Genomic DNA, 20,545 nt, shown 5'->3' with positions numbered 1-20,545 from the left:
TTTTGTACAGACTCGTCTGTTTTTCTTTGACAAAATAAACAATATTTGTTGTCTGACAATATAAAAGATATGTTGTTGTTGCACCCTAAAATGATCTACTGAACATGTCAGACTCAATCACATGACATGAGTCTGCACCAGGACACTATAATTGGGTTGGACTTAAATATGGATATGGATCTGTTGGAAGGTAAATCATGTTTAATCATAACCTCAGAAGTTGCACATATCCTGCAGTCTGTTTATCACATTGCTTGTACTGTAAGTATCTTAACACCACCTGGGCAGTTCGTTTCAACTATTCTAAAGCTATATTTAACGGATCACCTCATAAAAAGGATGTCCGACGTTGATGTCCTTACATTTCTCTAATTAGCAGCAGTATACGAACACTTGTCTGTGTGGATTTAGGTTAGTGCTGGATTAGCCCAGCCCTGTATAGGTCAGGGTGACACTGGGTCACTCAATCCTGCTTCTAATGCAAAGAAATTTACCTGCACCAGTTCTCCGCCCTAAGTCCACTCCTTATCTGAGATTTTCACCTATAAACAAAAAAAAAAAAAAAAAAAATATATATATATATATATATAAACAATGTTCTCTGTTTTTGGATATTTATGCTTCCATTAACCCTAACTAATGCAATTTTTGAAGTTAATGTTTTGGAATGAATATCTTGGAAAAACATGGTGCAGAAATACTCTGACTCTTCAGTGTCCATTTTAAATTGACCATTAATGGTTGCTCGGATCAGAGAGGACAGAGAGAAATGCACAATTTAATCTGACTGCCAACTTTGAGGAGATCCCACTCAGTCTATTGCAGTTCATTTCTCAGAATGTGCAACATTCTCAGTGTACAGTAAATCTATATTTAATAAGTTGTTTCTTCATTGTATTATAATTAATTTATTTTGTCAGATTTGTATATCTTAAAATATATTCCAATTTTAGATATTGATTGGGAAGACTGGTGATAGTTGTCATTAAAAAAAAAAAAAAAATTCTGCATGTAGACAAAATAAAAATAAAAATCAATTGAATGCTTCCACCATTGTTGCCCAGGGAAACAATACTAATGTACTGAAGCCTTTTATATTTTCGGTATGATGGTTAACCCCTTATCCTACCCGCAATTTGATTGGCTGAGACTGAATGGAGGAGGTGGTAATTGTTGCTGGCAGTAAGCTGTGGTTGAAAGTCAGTGAGTTGCACAAACACACATACTTACATATATAGTCTTCTGCACTTCACAGTCTAAGCTGCACAGAACAGACAAGGTAAGACATGTCTTTTTAGAGTTGATTGGTTTTTCTGTTAAAGGTAAAATGTTGTGGTTTGTTCTAATGTTAGTTACATTGCAATAGGAAAGAATGTAGTGCCCTCATGGTAAGAAGATTTTGTAGTATTAATGGTGCATGCAATGTCTCCTTTTTAAAAGAATTCCAGGAAACAAATAAAACATATAATAAAATAATAGTATATTTTTTAATGTGTTCTTGCAAAATCAAAAGCAGAAATGTTTGTTTTTAATCTAATTATTCGGTTTGCCTTTATGAAAAGAAAATGTAATTTACTGTTTAATGTATTGTGTCTCCAATATAATATTTTTATATAAAATATAATGTTTATGATCCATATTAAAAAAAAATGATCACTTTGTCTCTTTGAATCCATTAGATGATAGATCAGAAATCAGAAAATTGATGGTGAATTTGGCGTTTGATACTTCAGAATGTCTTGAAAATGTAAGCACACTAAATATTAAAGATGAGGCAGTGGTCATAATCAAAATATTACTGTAATCACATCTCAGGTTGATTGGAATAGTTAATAGAATGAACAGAGAGAAACCACAACATGATTATGAAAACTGTTTGTGAACAACTGTAAATTTACTTAAATTTTTCCAGATCAAAGTGTGTGTCCACTTTATTGGTCTAGTATCTGAAAGAGACCCCCAAAAAAACTGGGCCGGGACATAATTTCAGACACATTGTAGAAAGACATCAGGTCACTGGGCCTTTGTCATTCCATTTGGCTTATGCTGACTAATCCTCTTCATCTGACTAGCTTGACTTCATAAAGACATTTTAATTGCAGTTTAGATGAACAAGTTCCTTGCTTTGGTCTTGTAAATAATCCTTTGCTATGTTATTGTAAAAAAAAAAAAAACAGAGAATCTCTAATAAAGTTTATTTTAAAAACTCATATTTAGTATCTATTTTGAGCCTGCTTGAAAAATCATTCACACAGTTCACATTGATGAGACTTCTCGATGCAGTTTTATAAACTATGCCAAAAGAAAATACTAATGAAGGTTTCTTGAGGGCTTAGAAAGCTCTTCATCAGGAAAAAAGGGTTGTCTTTTTTAAAAATGTTAAATTTTTTATTTTTTTTTAGTGCCTCGTTCTCTATTACAAGACATAGTCCACAGACCTTAAAACAGAAGCACTAATGCCCGGATCAGTGGATTAGTTTCTGAGCTTCTCTCTTGGAGTGAAGCAGCCATGCAATAGGCTCAGTGTCTAACCATGTGAGCTTATAGCACTCTCATTCTCAGGCTGGGATGTAATACAAAAGCTTCCTTCTTGACCTAATCCTTGTTCAACATGGAAGGCTTTTTTGAGATTGTTAAATGGCTTTTATGTGTAACATAAAGAAATTGTTCTGTTATCATTTACTAAACTTCATGTGGTCCAAACCTGCATTACTGTCTTTCTTCAAAGAAGAAATTTCTTCAAAGGAGAAAATTTGAAGAAAATACTAGTAACTCTTTTCCGTGTAATAACAGTGAATGGGGACTGGAGCTTTTGGTCTGTTCCTCACCCAAAGTTATCGTATGGCTTGGAATATAGGTCATGAATCATACTCTGAAAACCCTAATAGTTGGCTCTACTCATTTGATTGAGTAAACACATTCCCTCCACTGAATTGAGTAATGGCGTCTCCAATATGTATGTAATTAAGTTCAGTTAACTTGGTGTCCATATACTGTAGAATGACAAACAGCAAACAAAAATGTGTCCGCTGACCACGGACACTGACGCTTTTCACCTGTCAGTCATTTTACTCGTTCTCATTTGAAGCGGATCATTGAGGCTATGATTCATAATGTTTGTCAGTTGAGGGCGCTATTGTGCCGTTATTGAATTTGACAGCCACAGGAACAAACAATGCTGCTCTTTTGCTCGTTTTTTGTCTCAAAATTATCTTTTGAGGGCGGGGTTTTGGGATGAGGGGGTGTGACTATTTCAACAGCTCAGTCACAAGAAAGCTTAAGAATGCGAAAATCACTTACAGCACCTTTAAGTCTATGGATTATTAAGAAAATAAGTTCATTTAACTTAAATATTTGAGTTATGAGCCCCAAACATGACTATTCAAGTAAATATATCCAGTAATGACAACTTTAGGATTTATAGTTTATGGACCACTTTTGTGGTGCTTTTTGAGTCCTTTTAGATGCTTGAGCTTGAAAATTCTAGTCCTATTCATTGTTGACTTCTTGTCTTAAAATTATTTTAATTTCCTAAAAATGTCTCCTTTTGTGTTCCACGGAAGAAAGAAAGTCATACGGGTTTTGAATTAAATGAGCGTAATAAATTATGACAGCATTTTAAAATTTTGGGTGAATTAAACCTTTAACATTTTTACAAAGGCCTACTAGCACTTTATGTCAGAATATACCATCATGGTATAACCGATCTGTCATTGTATGGCAATTTCTGAGCACTGAAGTAAAAAACACAAAATCTTTAATTTCTCTAAATGAAAACAGGTTTTCCTTTTCTCACAGAGAAATGTCAGGACCCAGGCCTGTAGTTCTCAGTGGTCCTTCGGGAGCTGGCAAAAGCACCCTGTTGAAGAGACTCATGAAGGAATATGAAGGGGTTTTTGGATTCAGTGTCTCTCGTACGTATAAGCGACAAAATAGTTAGACACAAAACAAGTATCCAAATGGGAAGTTATAGATTGCTCTCTTTTTTCTTGTTTCGCAGACACCACCAGAAATCCTCGACCGGGTGAAGAAAATGGAAAAGGTAGGACAGGATTTCCCACTTCACAACTTTAATAATTTAGAGGTTTGCATTATCCGTAAAACAAATGACAGATCTGATTTTACACAAATAGAAAATAATATATAGAAACACCTGTGCCTAAAGATTAGAAAATAAGTGAGAAAAAGAGACTATTAAAAACCTTTAAAAATTTTACAAATTACTCCAAAGAAATATAAGCCCATAAGATTCCCATTAGTGAATAATTTTAAGAGCTATTTAAAGATTTTCTGTATCATTGGAGACTATGAAAAAAGGACCCTTTTCCACCAACGTTCCAATCAAGTCCCTCCACCCTATTGTTCATAGTTTTCTTACACTGCCTTGCTGCTTCTTACTCCCAAGTGAACTGTGCTGATTAATTTCCAAACATTTCGCCACATCTCACAGGGGTAAATTTCTCTTTTTTCCCCATTGTGCCTTTGTTGTTTTCTCCGTAGGGCTGAATTGTCTCCCAATGCTTCTGGGGGCTACATTACTTCCTGTAGCAGACGTCCTATTCTCTGTGTCATCTGAAGGTGTAAATTTGGTTTCCTTATTGATCGTAATTGGTTATCTCTGATTATTCGCATATTTAATGTGATGAGAGAGTAATGGGGGTTACTTTCATCTTTTCATAAAATCTAAAACTTTGTAAGCGAATTACATCCATAATCACACAGCTATGATTGTTTTCTCAATGACATATATGCCAGTGTGCACTTTGGAGTAAAAAGCCTTTGAAAATAGCCCCCTGTGTTCCCTAGTGGTTTTCTGTGTAGTCTGAAAGGTAGACACTCTGGGACATCATTTCCCCACAGCATAAATACTCATAGACAAATCATTAGCACAACAACATCCTTAAGAAAGAATTCAGAAAATAAAAGTAAAATTACTGAAAGATCCTACATTTTTATCAGGAAAAAAATGGAAAGAAAAAAGGACAACGAAAAAAATCAATCAATCAATCTGTTTAGGCAATTTGCAAACAATGAACTCCTTTAAAGGGTTAGTTCACCCCAAAATAAAAATTCTCTCATCATTTACTCATCCTCATGCCATCACAGATGTGTATGACTTTCTTTCTTCTGCTGTACACAAATGAAGATTTTAGAAGGAAATCTCAGCTCTGTAAGTCCATACAATGCAATTGAATGGTGGCCAGAACTCCAAAAGCTCCAAAAGTAGATAAAGTCAGCAGAAAAGTAATCCATAAGACACCAGTGGTTTAATTAATGTCTTCTGAAGTGATCCAGTTTGTTTTGGGTGAGAACAGACCAAAATGTTTATTTTGAAAACTAATTATTTTGTGTTTAGCAGAGGAAAGAGAGTCATACACATCTGGGATGGCATGAGGGTCAGTAAATTACGAGAGAATTGTAATTTTTGGGTGAACTATCCCTTTAATTCAGCATATGGTTTATTTTTACACAAATAAATTAGATCGAAAGACCCCCCATGAATGACATATTGAAGGGCTGAACACCTTTTTTAAATACAGCCTTTGGTTTATCTCATAGCTGTTAACCATGATTTGCTGTTTGCTATTGCTAATGACAGGCAGGTTATATTAGGTGAGGGGCATTCTCATTCTAGACAGCAAATTATTGGACAAAAAAATCGTACACGCCCCTGAGTGCAAGATGAGTCATCAGTATTTTTGGGTTGTTTTCCTGGAAGAGAAAGACTGTTTACATGAATTGAATGTGTCTGATAAAGGTTGATTTTGTCAACTTCTAGGAGTACATTAGCACAAAACTGGCCTTGAAGCTAACAGACATGGACACAAAACTCCAAATTTGATACATGGGGTCTTTAAATGCATAAATACTGTATCTAAGGATTACGTGTAACTACAACCAACATTTGTTTAATTTCACTGCTTTGAAATTCTTGTGATGTTTTTCTATTTTTTTCTTTCTATTTTAACTATAACTGTAGCGCAGATGAACGTTATGATAATGGATGTCTACCTTTCAGTGCTGCCATGGATGATGTCAGTGCATTGCTCTCCTGTAGCTGTGGTTGTGAAGTGTTTGTCTTGTGTTGTCTGCAGAACCAATTCGCTTTAGAACCCCTCTGATGTGCTGTTGTGGAGTTATCAGAATGGTATGAATCCAGCAACATGCAGTCCTTAACTGGAGCTTTCTTGTGTCATTTATACTGACAGGTTTCTGTGAGACTGTAAATATATTTTATATGAGAAACTAATTTTCAGTATTTTATCAGATCCTTACCCTCTCACTGTTAACAGAAATTCTGAAATGAAGATTTGACGCCCCCTACTGAGCATAATAGAATCTTGTGTTGTTTAACAGTGGAAGGACTTTAGAAATCATCATTTACTCACCCTCATGTTGTTCCAAACCCACATGACTTTCTTCTGGAGAGCACAAAAATATTTGTTAGGCAATGTTAGCCTCAGTCTCCATACACTTTCATTGCATCTATTTTCTATACAATAGCTATGTTTCCATCCAAGTCGCAAATGTAATTTATGCGAAAAACCATTATATCGCAAAAACAATGTGCGAATAAAGCAGCATTTTCATCCCTTGTGTTCAAAAGAACTTGTAGAGAAATTTTAGCCAGTGTGACTCTTTTATAAATAAAATACTTTTGGTTTAGAGCGCACAGACAAAAAACTGTAAAGAACTTTGTCTCATGTCTGGGAGTGACAGTGTTTTACACAGTTCTGGGAGCACTATGTGTGTGTGTATAGGGGCAGTGGTGGCTCAGCAGTTAAGGGTTACAGGTCAGGGGTTCAAGCCCCAGCACTGCCAAGATGCCACTGTTGGGCCCTTGACCCTATCTGCTCCAGGGGCGCTGTATCATGGCTGACCCTGCACTCTGACCCCAGCTTAGCTGGGATATGTGAAAAAAAGAATTTCACTGTATATGTGTGATAAATAAATATAATTAATTAATGTATTCCTCCTTTCTTATGTCTTTGCCGTGCAGATCTATAAAATATTTTTCAAAAGTGTCAATAAACCTGTTCTTCAGCACAGTTCACGCTTGTATTAGAATTATTTGCTCTGCAAACTCGTTGCAGGCTTTTAATTTTTTAGACACCTTTATTTCAGGATGACCAGAGCAACATTTCAGATGCGATGATTGATCCGCTGGTTAGTCCAGTTATGAACGAGTCATTCAGTCACATCACTTTTTTGATGCACAATCTTGTGTTCCTAATAAATTCAATAGGAGTTTATTTGGTTAATGTGTTTCCATCATAGTTGATGCACATTTCTTCTTATCGAATAAAAATGCATACACCTCAAGGCGAGCGTATATGTTTTTTATGTGCATTTTGGAGATTTTATACACATCTTGGTGTTTCCATTCAGCAGTTTTTTGATATCCCAAAATGCGCATAAAAATATGTGGATGGAAACACAGCTAATGAAATTGAATAGTGACTGAGGCTGAACATTTAGCCCAACATCTCCTTTTGTTTTCTGCGGAAGAAAGAAAGTCATACTGGTTTAGAATTACACAAGGATGAGTGAATTATGTCAGAATTTTCATTTTTGGGTGAACTATCATTTAATTGTCCGTAAGTACCCGATACAGTAAAATACGTCAAAGGAACATATATTCTGCAACAGACTGATTTCTAAAGTATCTTCCAGTAATAATTTGCTTGGTTTTAATCTCCATATGTTTCTGTCCTCAACTCAGATTACCATTTTGTCACCAGAGAGAAAATGCAAGATGGAATTGACAATGGCGAGTTCATTGAGAATGCTGAGTTTTCTGGGAACATGTATGGAACCAGGTAAATTCTATTCCTGGTCGAAACAATGACTATGCCCATAGAAGTTCATTTTAATTGGCAGCCACTGTGAGCCACTAGTGTCATCCGTCATCCATTGAAGATCACTTTAAATTGGGGAGCTAAAATAAATCTGTTTTGGTTTGCGATGGGTCAGAATGGTACACCTTTTGTTACAGAGTCATGTTTAATCTGCTGCTCTCCCTGTACTTGTCTAGTACATGTGCTCAGTAAAGAAAAGAACCACTCAAATTGGCATCTGGCATACACTGTAATCCCATGAGCTTCTTAATTCAGGGTACCAGCAGTCTGCACTGCTTCTGAGCTGCTTAAACTCTATTCCACTTCATTACAAAGTCTAAAAGTAATCATTTTTAAGGACTTCTATAAGAAAATAATGTTGGCTATCATATATATTATTGATTATTGAGTATAACAAAGGTACAAGTAGTAAAACAGAAAAATAAAATGTGATTGCTCACTACAATCTACTGTCACCTCATCTTGCAGCAAATCATCTATAGAGGACGTTCAAGCACAAAATCTTATCTGCATCTTGGATGTTGACATACAAGGTGTGAAAAACATCAAGAAGACTGACCTGAACCCCATATATATCTTCATCCAGCCACCCTCCATGGAGATCCTGGTAAGACACAGATTGAAACAAAGATTTGCATTTGAACCAATACAAATGCATTTCTGTAGCCTACAGTAGAGTCTAAAAGTCTTTTTTTCCTCTCATTTAAACCTGGATTTAGGATTTCTAGGTCACTAATCAAATGTAAGCACATTTTGAGGCTTTTTGTTTACTCTTTATTCTCAAATCATTCATGGATAACATGCATTATCAGGTTTTGATCAAACTAGTGGAGCCCAGCTTGAGTGTATGTATGTTATCATTAAAGAAAAAGGGGGGCATAACAATTACTATGAAATTTTCAAATTCATGTAGGCCTAAATGCTTTAAATTAGCTCAGACTTTTAGACCCCACAGTATATTTATTACTACTTCATCTCCAGGGTTGGGAAGGTTACTTTTAAAAAGTATTCCGCTACAGAATACATGCTGTAAAATGTCATTTGTAACGTATTCTGTTAGATTACTCAAGGTCAGTAAACTAAATACTTTGGATTACTTCTTCGGCACTGCCAGATTTTTTCACGTTTTGACTATAAACAAGTTAATAAAGTAAAAAAATAAATAAACTTCACAGTAAAAATAAACTTTTCTTAAAAAATAAATAAATAAATAAATAAATAAAAACTTAATATCTTATGCAGTTTTTCTACTCAAGTAAATGTATCTTGTTTTAAGGATTTTAAAGTATTTTTAAAGGAAAGCAACATTTAAATTTCCATTAAGAATCAAATTTTTGCAGTACATCTTTGCCCTAATATCAAAGGGCTTACTAGAGAGAAAAAAATGTATCCTCTAGCATGAATTTTTTTCATAGAATTTATTTTAAAATATAATCACGCCTGGTACCAAATGCATGTAAAAGCAAGAATGGACGAATGTTTTCCAACTGAATAAACTAAACAAATAAAACAAATTACAATAAAAGGCAGGGTAATATCTTCAGTAATCAAAATACTTTTTGAATGGAACTGTAATCTAAATAACAATGATTTAGATTGTAACTGCTGTGGAATACAGTAACTAATATTTAGTATTTTAAGTACGTATTCCTGTTACATGTATTCCAGTTACTCCCCAACCCTGTTCATCTCTCTATATTTTATCAAACTACAAAATGATGACTCTAAGACTTTATAGATATTACAGTTTCATTTTCTGTTAATGCATGATTTTCTGTAAAGCTGATTTGAAATGATGTGTATTGTGAAATGTGCTATACAAATAAAAATGACTTGACTCTATATCAGTTACAGTATGTATTAATAATCTTAGCTATGGTAGTGTTTATTAAATCATCATAAAAAAGAGGATGAAGGTTTTGGAGTATCTTTTTCTTACAGGAAAAGCGTCTGAGGGACAGGCAAACAGAAACCGAGGAAAGTCTACAGAAGCGTCTTGAGGCAGCAAGAATTGACATGGAGCTCAGTGAGTGATTTTTTTTAGTAAATGACACTCTCTCAGTCATTCGTGCTTGAGAGAAGGATTATTATTCCATTCCATTTTCTCCATTATAGGTAAGGAACCTGGAGTTTTCGACATGGTAATCATTAATGATGACCTTGAAGAGGCCTATGAGAAACTCAAAAGTGTTCTTATTGAGGTAAATAGATCTTCTTTATCCTCATGTTGTTCCAGACCGATGCGCTATTGTTATTTCCCTAGAACGAAATAGGATACATTTTAAACAATGCTCTTTTTTTTTTACAAAACAAAAAGGACCAAAAAAAAAAAAAAAGAAAAAAAAAAAAAGAAAAGAAAGCAAATATTCTCATGTGCTATATACCAATACTATAGCTTTGTGTGAGGAACAGGCCGAAAGTCATTCTTTAAGCCATTATTCACTCAAAATCTTCCGCACTGCTTCGCATATTCAAACTTAAAGGGATAGATCACCCAAAAATGAAAATTCTCTCATCATTTCCTCACCCTCATGGCAATCCAGATGTGTATGACTTTCTTTCTTCTGCTGAACACAAATGAAGATTTTTAGAAGAATATCTCAGCTCTTTAGGTCCATACAATGCAAGTGAATTGTGATCAGAATTGTGAACTCCAAAACTCCAAAAAGGAGATAAAGACAGCATAAAGATAATTCATATGACTCCAGTGGTTAAATATATATTTTCGGAAGTGATATGATAGGTGTGGGTGAGAAACTGATCAATCCAAAGTCCTTTTTTACTAGAAATCCCCACTTTCACAATCACTTCCACATTCTTCTTCTTTTGTTTTTGGCAATTCGCATACTTCGTGCATATCGCCACCTACTGGGAAGGGAGGAAAATCTTTAGTAAAAAAGGACTTAAAGATTGATATTTTTTATATTTGGTTGAACTATTACTTTAACCAATTGATTTTTGCAAACCTGGTGCGACATGTTTAAAGGAGCGCTTGAGTTCATATTTGAATTGAATTAGATTTGAGCACTCTCATTTTTAAAGTGAACAATTCCCTTAAAATAATCGTGTTTACCTGTGTCATGTTCTTTGTTGTATTTTAAAATAACATAAATAAACATTAAACCTAAGTTGTTTGCTTTTGTCTAAATAGGAAATTCAGAAGGTACAAGATTCCAAGGAGTAGAAAAGGAGAAACTACACCTTTTCTGCCCGACAACACAGGACATGACGCCTTTCTTTGCAGCCTTGCACGGTGCAATCAGAGTGTTGGTTCTCATGTCAGACATTATCAACTTTATTCATTTAAACTTTTGAGTCAAATGCTCCGTTCCTGGGAGTTTGTTCTATACATTTTTTCTAAGGGTCAGAGCAAATCTATGCTAAGCCATATATGCTGAAAACATCTCACTCACAGCTGAGAACCCCCTTTAAACTTTTCATTTAAAAGAGCATGTTTGCGCCTTGAATAAAGAAGGGAGGAAATTGTAAACATATGAGTAAACTATTGTTGATGACAATATTAATTACAAGGCTGTTAGTTGTACAACGGGCCTATAGAGATATGGTTGTTTTTAATATATGTGTTATTTCTAGAGAGCTAATTATAGAGTGTGAATGTTCAAAATCTCACATAGCCTTACAGAGGTTTAAATCTTTTCAGCTGAACAGTTAGATGTTTGTGTTTTATCTTCTTGTTTGTGAATGAATTTGTTTAAAAGTGGTATTTGTTTTTGGTTTAGCAAAAATAAAATGAGACCAAAATTACATTCAACTAATTGTCTGCTGTCTTTTTTCAGTAACACTAATTCACATCACATAGAGGAAACTTTGTTAACTATTAAATATAACAATGAAACTTCTGACCTCGAATTGTTCCCAAGTGGACGCCGTAAGTGTATGTTATCCTGGCAACCACAAACATCACATCCGACGAATTCTGTTTTAGGTCATTGAGTAAATAATTGAGTGAATAAATTATTTGTAGAATAATGGTGAAATTGATAGTATGAGATAACAGATAGATCAAGATATTTTTGTGTGTGTGTGTGCTATTTTACAGAATATCTCGGACAATATGGCTTATTGGCTTATCTTTTAGACAGAATTTTTATTTTTCTATACTGTAAATAGGTGAGACCGGGGCTAGTTACATGAAGATGTTTTGAAAAGGGCTATATTCCTGTTTTTGACTTATAAGTCAAAACTTTACGCTAATTGCGCCCATAGCAGACTAGCAGTGATTTTGTATGTTGGTAAAAATTTACTAAAAATAAATGCTCTATTTAAAAATAAAACCCACCTAGCTGAAAAGTCTTACCTTTTGTGTTTGTGTTTGTGTGTGTGTGTGTGTGTGTGTGTGTGTGTGCAGGTATTAACTGCCTTGTGGGGACCAAATGTCCCCACAAGGATAGTAAAACATTAAATGTTTTGGGGATGTTGTGGGGACAATCAGTCAGTCCCCATGAGGGAAACAGCTTATAAATCATACTAAATTATGTTTTTTGAAAATGTAAAACTGCAAAAATGCAGAAAACTCAGGGGGCCTGGGTAGCTCAGCGAGTAAAGACGCTGAATACCACACTTGGATTCGTGAGTTAGAATCCAGGGCGTGCTGAGTGACTCCAGCCGGGTCTCCTAAGCAACCAAATTGGCTCGGCTGCTAGGGAGGGTAGAGTCACACGGGGTAACCTCCTCGCGATTGCTATAATGTGGCTTGTTCTCGGTGGGGTGCGTGGTGAGTTGTGCGTGGATGCCGTGGTGGATGGCGTGAAGCCTCCACACGCGCTACGTCTCCACGGTAACGCACTCAACAAGTCACGTGATAAAATGCATGGGTTGACGGTCTCAGACGCGGAGGCAACTGAGATTCATCCTCCGCCACCCAGATTGAAGCGGGTCACTACGCCACCATGAGGACTTAGAATACATTGGGAATTGGGCATTCCAAATTGGGAGAAAAAAAAAACATTCTGTGAGGGTTAGGGGATAGAATATAAAGTTTGAACAGTATAAAAACCATTATGTCTATGGAGAGTCCTCATAAAACATGAAAACCCAACGTGTGTGTGTGTGTTTGTGTGTGTGTGGGTAGGTTTAAGTGGTTTTTGGGGACTTTTTTTAGGTAACAAACTGGTAATTAGAAGGGTATCATGCTATAAATGTGGTTTATGAGGACATTTCTAGTGTCCTCATAATTTAAATTGCTTAAAAAACATACTAAATTATGTTTTTTTTGAAAATGTAAAAATGCTTTTTTGTGAGGGTTAGGTTTAGGGGTAGGGTTAGGATTAGGGGATAGAATCTATAGTTCGTACAGTATAAAAATCATTATGTCTATGGAGAGTCCTCATAAGGATAGCTGCACCAACGTGTGTGTGTGTGTGTGTAAATTTTTATCCTCCAAACAAAAAATTGCAATATTTTTTTATTTTAGTAATGGTTGGGTAACAAGTGAACAGAACCACACTGGGTTACATGAAGGCAAGAGTCAACTAGCTTCAGTATATAATAAAGGAAGATTTCAACCCAAAGTTTGAAATGTGTTCTCAGGACAAGGGTATTTTTTATATCCAACAATAGCTTTTTTTAATGGCAAGTTCCCATTGTGACAACTTACCCGATGTGCCAACATTCCTTAATATTAGTTGAATGAACTTTTCTTTTTCTTTTTTTCTGGGCAATAACTGTATACATATTTTGTAGTCAAGACTTTATGTGCCATGCCGAAACTGACTTTAAAAAAACCTTCCAAAAAAAAAAAAAAATAACCCCGAGAAATATTCACTGGAGTGAAAAGTGTGACAAATACACACACACACACACACACATATATATATATATATATATATATATATATATATATATATATACAGTGCTATGAAAAAGTATTTGCCCCTTCCTGATTTCTTTTTTCTATTTTTGTGTATTTTTCATACTAAATAGTTTTAGATCTTCAAACGAGATATAACATGAAACAAAGGCAACCTGAGTAAACACAAAATACAGTTTTCAAATTATTATTTTTTTTATTATTGAAGCAAAAAAGTTATCCAACACCTATATCACCCATGTGAAAAACCAACTGCCACCTTAAACTTAATAGCTAGTTGTGCCATCTTTAGCAGCAACAACTGCATCAAAACACTTCTGATAACTGGAAATCAGTCTTTCACAACGGTGTAATGGAATTTTGGCCCTCTCTTCTTTGCAGAACTGCTTTAGTTAAGCCACATGGGAGGGTTTTCAAGCATGAACTGCCCGTTTAAAGTCCTGCCACAGCATCTCAATCGGGTTCAAGTCAGGACTTTGACTAGGCAACTCCAAAACTTCAATTTTGCTTCTTTTGAGCCATTCAGAGGTGGACTTACTCCTATGCTTTGGATCATTGTCTTGCTGCATAATCCAGTTGCGCTTGAGCTTCAACTCATGGACTGATGACCGGACATTCTCCTTTAGGATTTTCTGGTAGAGAGCAGAATTAATGTTTCCCTCAATTATTGCAAGTTGCCCTGTCCCTGAGGCAGCAAATCATCCCCACACCATCACACTACCACCACCATGCTTGACCGCAGGTATGATGTTCTTTTTGTGGAATTCTGTGTTTGATTTACACCAGATGTAATGGGAACCCCAAACAGTTCCACTTTCTACTCATCAGCCCACAGAACATTTTCCCAAAAGGTTTGAGGATCATCAAGGTGTGTTTTGGCAAAATTCAGACGAGCCTTAATGTTCTTCTGGGTTAGCAGTGGTTTTTGCCTCTCCACTCTTCCATGGATGGCATTTTTGGCCAGTGTCTTTCTGATAGTCGAGTCATGTACAGTGACCTTTATTGATGCAAGAGAGGCCTGCAGTTCCTTGGATGTTGTCCTTGGCTTTTTTGTGACTTCCTGGGTGAGTCGTTGCTGTGCTCTTGGAGGAATTTTGGAAGGTCGGCCACTTCTGGGAAGGTTCACTACTGTGCCAAGTGTTCACCATTTGGAGATAATGGCTCTCACAGTGGTTCTTTGGAGTCCCAGAGCCTTTGAAATACCTTTGTAACCCTTCCCAGACTGATGTATTTCAATCACCTTTTTCCACATCATTTCTGGAATTGACACCTTTTAGCCAACTTCATGCTGCTGATAAAGTATTATTTAGGTGTTGGTTTGATTGAACAGGACTGGCAGTAATCAGGCCTGGGTGTGTCTATTCCAGCTGAACCCCATTATGAATGCAGTTTCATAGAATTGGGGATTTAGTAACTAAGGGGGCAAATGCTTTTTCAACAGGCCCAGTTGGTATTTGAAAACTTTTTTTGCTTTAATAAATAACATTTTCATTTAAAACTGTATTTTTTGTTTACTCAGATTGCCTTTGTTTTATGTTAGATTTTGTTTTAATTTTTGAAACAATTTATTGTGAGATATACACAAAAACAAAAGAAATCAGGATGGGGCAAATTATTTTTCACAGCACTATATATATATATATATATATATATATATATATATATATATATATATATATATATATATATATAAATATACAGTATACCCCCTATACTGTGTACTACTATACCGTGCCACTGTAGGATTTATATATATATATATATATATATATCATAATTGTATGATTCCTTATTCACAACAATGTAAAATGTAGAAATCTTCAGCCACTAAATTTCATCATTACCACACAGTCTCTGAAATGCTTGAGTGATGTCCAGCAGTAAGGAGCAAGCAGCCATTAGTCAGGTCATGTGTTTCCTCCATGAGTGGGACCAGGTCAATAAGACGGTGCACAGTCAGATGCTGATTGACTTCCTAGCCAAGAACACTGGACAGACTTGTACTGAACTGGAGCTTGAGTTTGTGCACGTTGCCAGCCTGTTCTTTGCCCAGCTCACTGCATGGATGAGACTGATGTATCCATATGGTCATGCTTTATGTGTGATTGAAGTATCAGATAAATCCTATATGTAGGACTTAAACTTTAACATGTTTAATTGTGGGATTTGAATTATACCTTGTGTGCATCCTTACATGTTGTGTCTCCCACTACATGTTTGGAACATGTCTAGACCGTCAGCTAAAAGCTGTGGATGTCTTCCTCTCAGCCAACAGCAGGTAAAAGGGCTGATGTGAATATAAGTGTAATATGTCTAATACTACTCTGCATTTTTTTTTTTTTTTTTTTTTGCAAATTTATTTTAAAAAAAAAAATACACACTACCAGTCAACACTTGACTGAAATTTTTCTCATGATCTTAAAAATCTTTTGATCTGAAAGTGTATGCATAAATGTTTGAAATTAGGTTTGTAGACAAAAATATAATTGTGCCACCATATTAATTTCATTATAAAATAAAAATTTAATTTAAAAAGTGACAGACCAAATAATAAAGAAAAGCAGCCAATAAGTGCCCAACATAGATGGGAACTCCTTCAATATGGTTTAAAAAGCATCCCAGGGTGATACCTCAAGAAGTTGGTTGAGAAAATGTCAAGAGTACATGTCTGCAAATTCTAGGCAAAGGGTGACTACTCTGAAGATGTAAAAATATAACATAGTTTTGATTTATTTTGGATTTTGTTTAGTCACAACATAATTACCATTGTTCCATTTATGTTATTCCATAGTTTTGATGACTTTACTATTATTCTAAAATGTAATATATATATATATAAAGAATGAGTGTTTCAAAACTTTTGACCGATAGGGTGTATATATATATATATATATATATATATATATATATATATATATATATATATATATATATATATATATACACAAGTTATACAAGTTAACTGGTTAACTGTTAGTTACCTTACCAATATTGTTTTTTAACAGAACAATACATGTAATATTACAGTAAAACACTGTAAAAATTTAGTTGTAAACAACTTAAGTCATATAAAACTAGTTTTACTCTGGTGGTTATCAGTATATTTTAAGGTATTGGAAGGCAGATTTCGGTAGTTAAAACAGGTTGGTATGTTAACATTATATAAATTAATCAAATATACAATTATGAACTACAAAATACACATGCATCAAAATGCCGTCCCATTGCCACCATATTTGTACAGTGATTTTCTGGCAACCACAGCTGCCCGTTTCTGTAACGAGTCAGAGTCGGACACAGAGTGAAGATATAATAACAATCGTACTCAGACAGGCAGAGGTCAAAACCAGGTAAGCAATCCAGGCAGAGACCTGTTTTGCTCAGGGGTCTGGTGGCTTATCTGAAACCAACCAAAGAGGAAATCCTCAAACACAAGATCTTAGGAGAGCATGATCTGTCACTCATTTTCTCTCAATTAAAGGAATGTTCCAGGTTAAATACAAGTTAAGCTCAATTGACAGCATTTTTGGAATAATGTTGATTGTCACAAAAAAAAAAAAAAATTCGAATCGTCTGTCCCTTTTTTTTTTTTTTTAAACCAACAATCTGGGTTTCAGTGAGACACTTACCTTTAAAGTCAATGTGGCCAATTTTTGGAGGGTTTAAACAGAAATGTAAAGCTGATAATTTTATAAAAGCTCTTACATTAATTCTATTATTTGAGCTGTAAAGTTGTTTAAATTGTCATTTTTACAGTCATTTTAGGGTTTGTTGACATTACATCGTGATGGTAATGAAGTTGTAAAATTGGCTATAACTTTACATAGAAAAGGTTTGTAAGTGATTTTATCACACTAAAATCATTTTTACATGCATATCCTTTTTGTCTTGTGTCTGTACTTTTGAAAAGGTGAGTATTTTAATGTTCAAAAATTGGCCCCCATTCACTTCCCTGTAAGTCCCTCAATGGAACCAAGATTTTTGCTTTTTTTAAAGAAAAGGAGGGATGAATGAAAATACATTTTTGTGGAAATCAATATTATGCCTCAAGTGCTGTCATATACATTTGGCAGACACTTTCATACAAAGCAACTTACAGTGTACTTATTACAGGGACAATACCCCCAGAGCAACCTGGAGTTAAGGCCTTGCTCAAGGACACAATGGTGGTGGCTGTGGGGATTGAACCAGCAACCGTCTGATTACCAGTTATGGGCTTTAGCCCACTTCACCACCACAACTCCTATTGATCGAGCTTAACTTGTATTGAATCCAGAACATTCCTTTAACCTCAGTCACAACAAACTCAATCCCAACAAACAAAACATCTGTAACTGCCAGGGTATTTGTTGTATGCAACTGAAAAAGTGGTTCTCCTATAATAATATTGCTCTGTATTATGATCGAATTGCATCATAGATGAACAGGATTTGACCCTTACATTTTACCTTTTGGGCTTTGTTCATAAAATTGTCGCAAATGTGGATGAGACGATAAACAAATTGTGTATTGTGACTTAAATGAGCATTCTCAGTTATTGATTTGCCTGGCATCAGAGGCATAAACAGTCCTGTGATGTTTTTATGTGGAGAATTTGAAATTAATTGGAAAAAAGTGCATAATGTTTTATTAGATCCAGAAATGTCCAAAACGACTGAATCACATCCAGTGTTCCTCCAGCAAGCAGCTGCTGCCAAAACCATCAGGTTAAGTCAATCTATTACTTCAAATAGTGGATACATTCAAGAAAGCCTGCAAGTAAAATATTTACCAGTTGCAACAACTGAAAATGATACCCTTCTTCAGTTTGTGGAAGACATGTGTTGCTCTGCATGCACAGTATATTGACATGATGTTACAGGATTCTGGCACAGAGCAGTGAGGAGATACCTAAAGAACTGCTTTCTCTTAGAGTGATCCATCACTTACTATACAGTGGGCAACCAGAAACATGCAGATGTCCAGAGACAAGCAAGCCTGGCTTTAGAGGTACAATTAAAACAACCACACACACACACTCACTCAAACACTGCATTCTGCATCAAACATCAGTAAATATTTCTACCACTATGGTGTTACAGAATCTCCTATATAAGCATAAACAATAAAGGGACTCTAATATTGAGCTATAATGTTTGTTTGGCATTTTGTGCGCATGTACCCAGTGGTGGAAGAGCATGTATGTAGAGCAATGGGCACCGCCCTGTTTGAGTCTTTCATGGTGAGGTCATTTCCTGTTTGGGTCTTTATTGTTTGGAAAAATCTTAGTGGTCACCTTTCTGAGTGCATGTAAATATTATTTTGCATCGCTAGCTTCACTTTCTCTTAAAAAAAATAAAATAAATAATAATAATATAAAAGACAGGGTCAGTAAAATGTTTATCTTTGAAGTGTGTGTGTTTGTCTATGGTTTATTAAAAAGGTTTCACTGTGTGTTTTCACACCACAATGCTGAGGCTCTACATATGAGTATCGATGGCATTCAAGGACTAAACTATTTGTTGGTAGTTTTATATTTTATATATAATACACACACACACACACACACACACACACACACACACACTCTCTCTCTCTCTCTCTCTCTCTCTCTCTCTCTACATTGCTTTGGTTCAATTGAATATGGGTACACTACAAAAACAGGACTCAAAGATTAATAATATAATCAGTGATGTGACCACCACCAAGTTAAAAAAAACAAAAAACAAAAAAATATTCAGGTTCAATGTGATCATCACACTAATGATCAACATAATCCTCCTAATTAATATTAAAAGCAGATATTTTATTTTTACATGAGCTCTCCTGAAACAAAATGTGTCAAAATGCCAGTCAAAGATTTAATGTGTCAACAGTACTAATCCCAAAGTTTATATCAACACAACATGACCCGAGGTTCAACTAACCCAGAGGTTGCTCTAACCGTCATGTGAATCACTGGCATTGGTATTTTATAATGAGCATTTATGAACCAAAACACTGGTGACTTAACAGACTCCGAAGAACTTAGGTTTAGATCCATGTGCGGTTTATTAGTAAAGGTGCAAATCATAAACAGACAGGCAGGGTAAATCTCCAGCAATGGAACAGCGTAGACAGCTCAGAGACGTGGTCATAAACAGGCGAGGTTCAGGGCAGGCAGCAAACAATCACAGTAGAAATCCAGATAAACAGACGTAATCAAAGGCATGCAGCAGAGAATCAAACACAGGCAGGCAGTAACAACAGTATAAACACTCAGAAATGTCAGCAAGGCAAAACAAGACATCGCAAAGAGTTGAGTTAGTGTAGTGCTAAACAGTCTTCGGAACTGGGAACAGGTGTGGGAGTAATCAGTCCAGGTAAGCATGCTGGGAAGTGTAGTTCCTGAAGCTCTCAGAACTCGGGTGAGAGAGACCTCTGGTGGTGAGTGAGGAAGTCCTAGAGTTCGTGACAGTGACAAACTGCATTGTTGTGGTGGTTATTTTCCTTTGCCCACTACCCTTTCTCAGGGCCACAAAAGAAAGAAGACGACGAAGCAAGTAGGCTTCAGTCCTGCTGAAACTACTGCTATTCTACTCCTTTCTCAGTCATTTTATTTACATACACTGGTGGCCAAACGTTTGGAATAATGTACAGAAGGAAGGAAATTGGTACTTTAATTCACCAAATTGGGATTCAACTGATCACAAAGTATAGTCAGGACATTACTGATGTAAAAAACATCATCACTATTTGAAAAAGTCATTTTTGATCAAATCTAGACGCCCCATTTCCAGCAGCCATCACTCCAACACCTTATCCTTGAGTAATCATGCTAAATTGCTAATTTGGTACTAGAAAATCACTTGCCATTATATCAAACACAGCTGAAAGC

The 20,545-nt window shown here is 35.5% G+C and overlaps 1 protein-coding gene and 1 pseudogene across 2 annotated transcripts; both read left to right on the top strand.

Annotated features, from left to right (window-relative positions):
• Window positions 1-1,184: 1,184 nt before the first annotated feature.
• LOC127414827 (guanylate kinase-like) lies at window positions 1,185-11,625 on the top strand. 2 transcript variants are annotated; one of them, XM_051653161.1, is made up of 9 exons: window positions 1,185-1,279; window positions 3,799-3,914; window positions 4,001-4,042; window positions 4,501-4,578; window positions 7,724-7,820; window positions 8,328-8,466; window positions 9,801-9,885; window positions 9,975-10,060; window positions 11,011-11,625. In XM_051653161.1, the coding sequence occupies exons 2-9, from the start codon at window positions 3,803-3,805 to the stop codon at window positions 11,041-11,043; spliced, it is 672 nt and encodes a 223-aa protein (XP_051509121.1). In that variant the 5' UTR covers window positions 1,185-1,279; window positions 3,799-3,802; the 3' UTR covers window positions 11,044-11,625. The 2 variants fall into 2 exon arrangements, with proteins under 2 accessions (XP_051509121.1, XP_051509122.1); XM_051653162.1 differs by lacking the exon at window positions 4,501-4,578.
• A 3,934-nt stretch (window positions 11,626-15,559) lies between these two features.
• Window positions 15,560-18,982, top strand: LOC127415368 (armadillo-like helical domain containing protein 1; annotated as a pseudogene).
• The last annotated feature ends 1,563 nt before the right edge of the window (window positions 18,983-20,545 follow it).

The sequence above is a fragment of the Myxocyprinus asiaticus genome, chromosome 24 (assembly GCF_019703515.2).
Source record: "Myxocyprinus asiaticus isolate MX2 ecotype Aquarium Trade chromosome 24, UBuf_Myxa_2, whole genome shotgun sequence".
Classification (NCBI taxonomy): domain Eukaryota; kingdom Metazoa; phylum Chordata; class Actinopteri; order Cypriniformes; family Catostomidae; genus Myxocyprinus; species Myxocyprinus asiaticus.
Note: the sequence above shows the minus strand (reverse complement) of the source record. Positions and strands in the feature narration are given on the sequence as shown.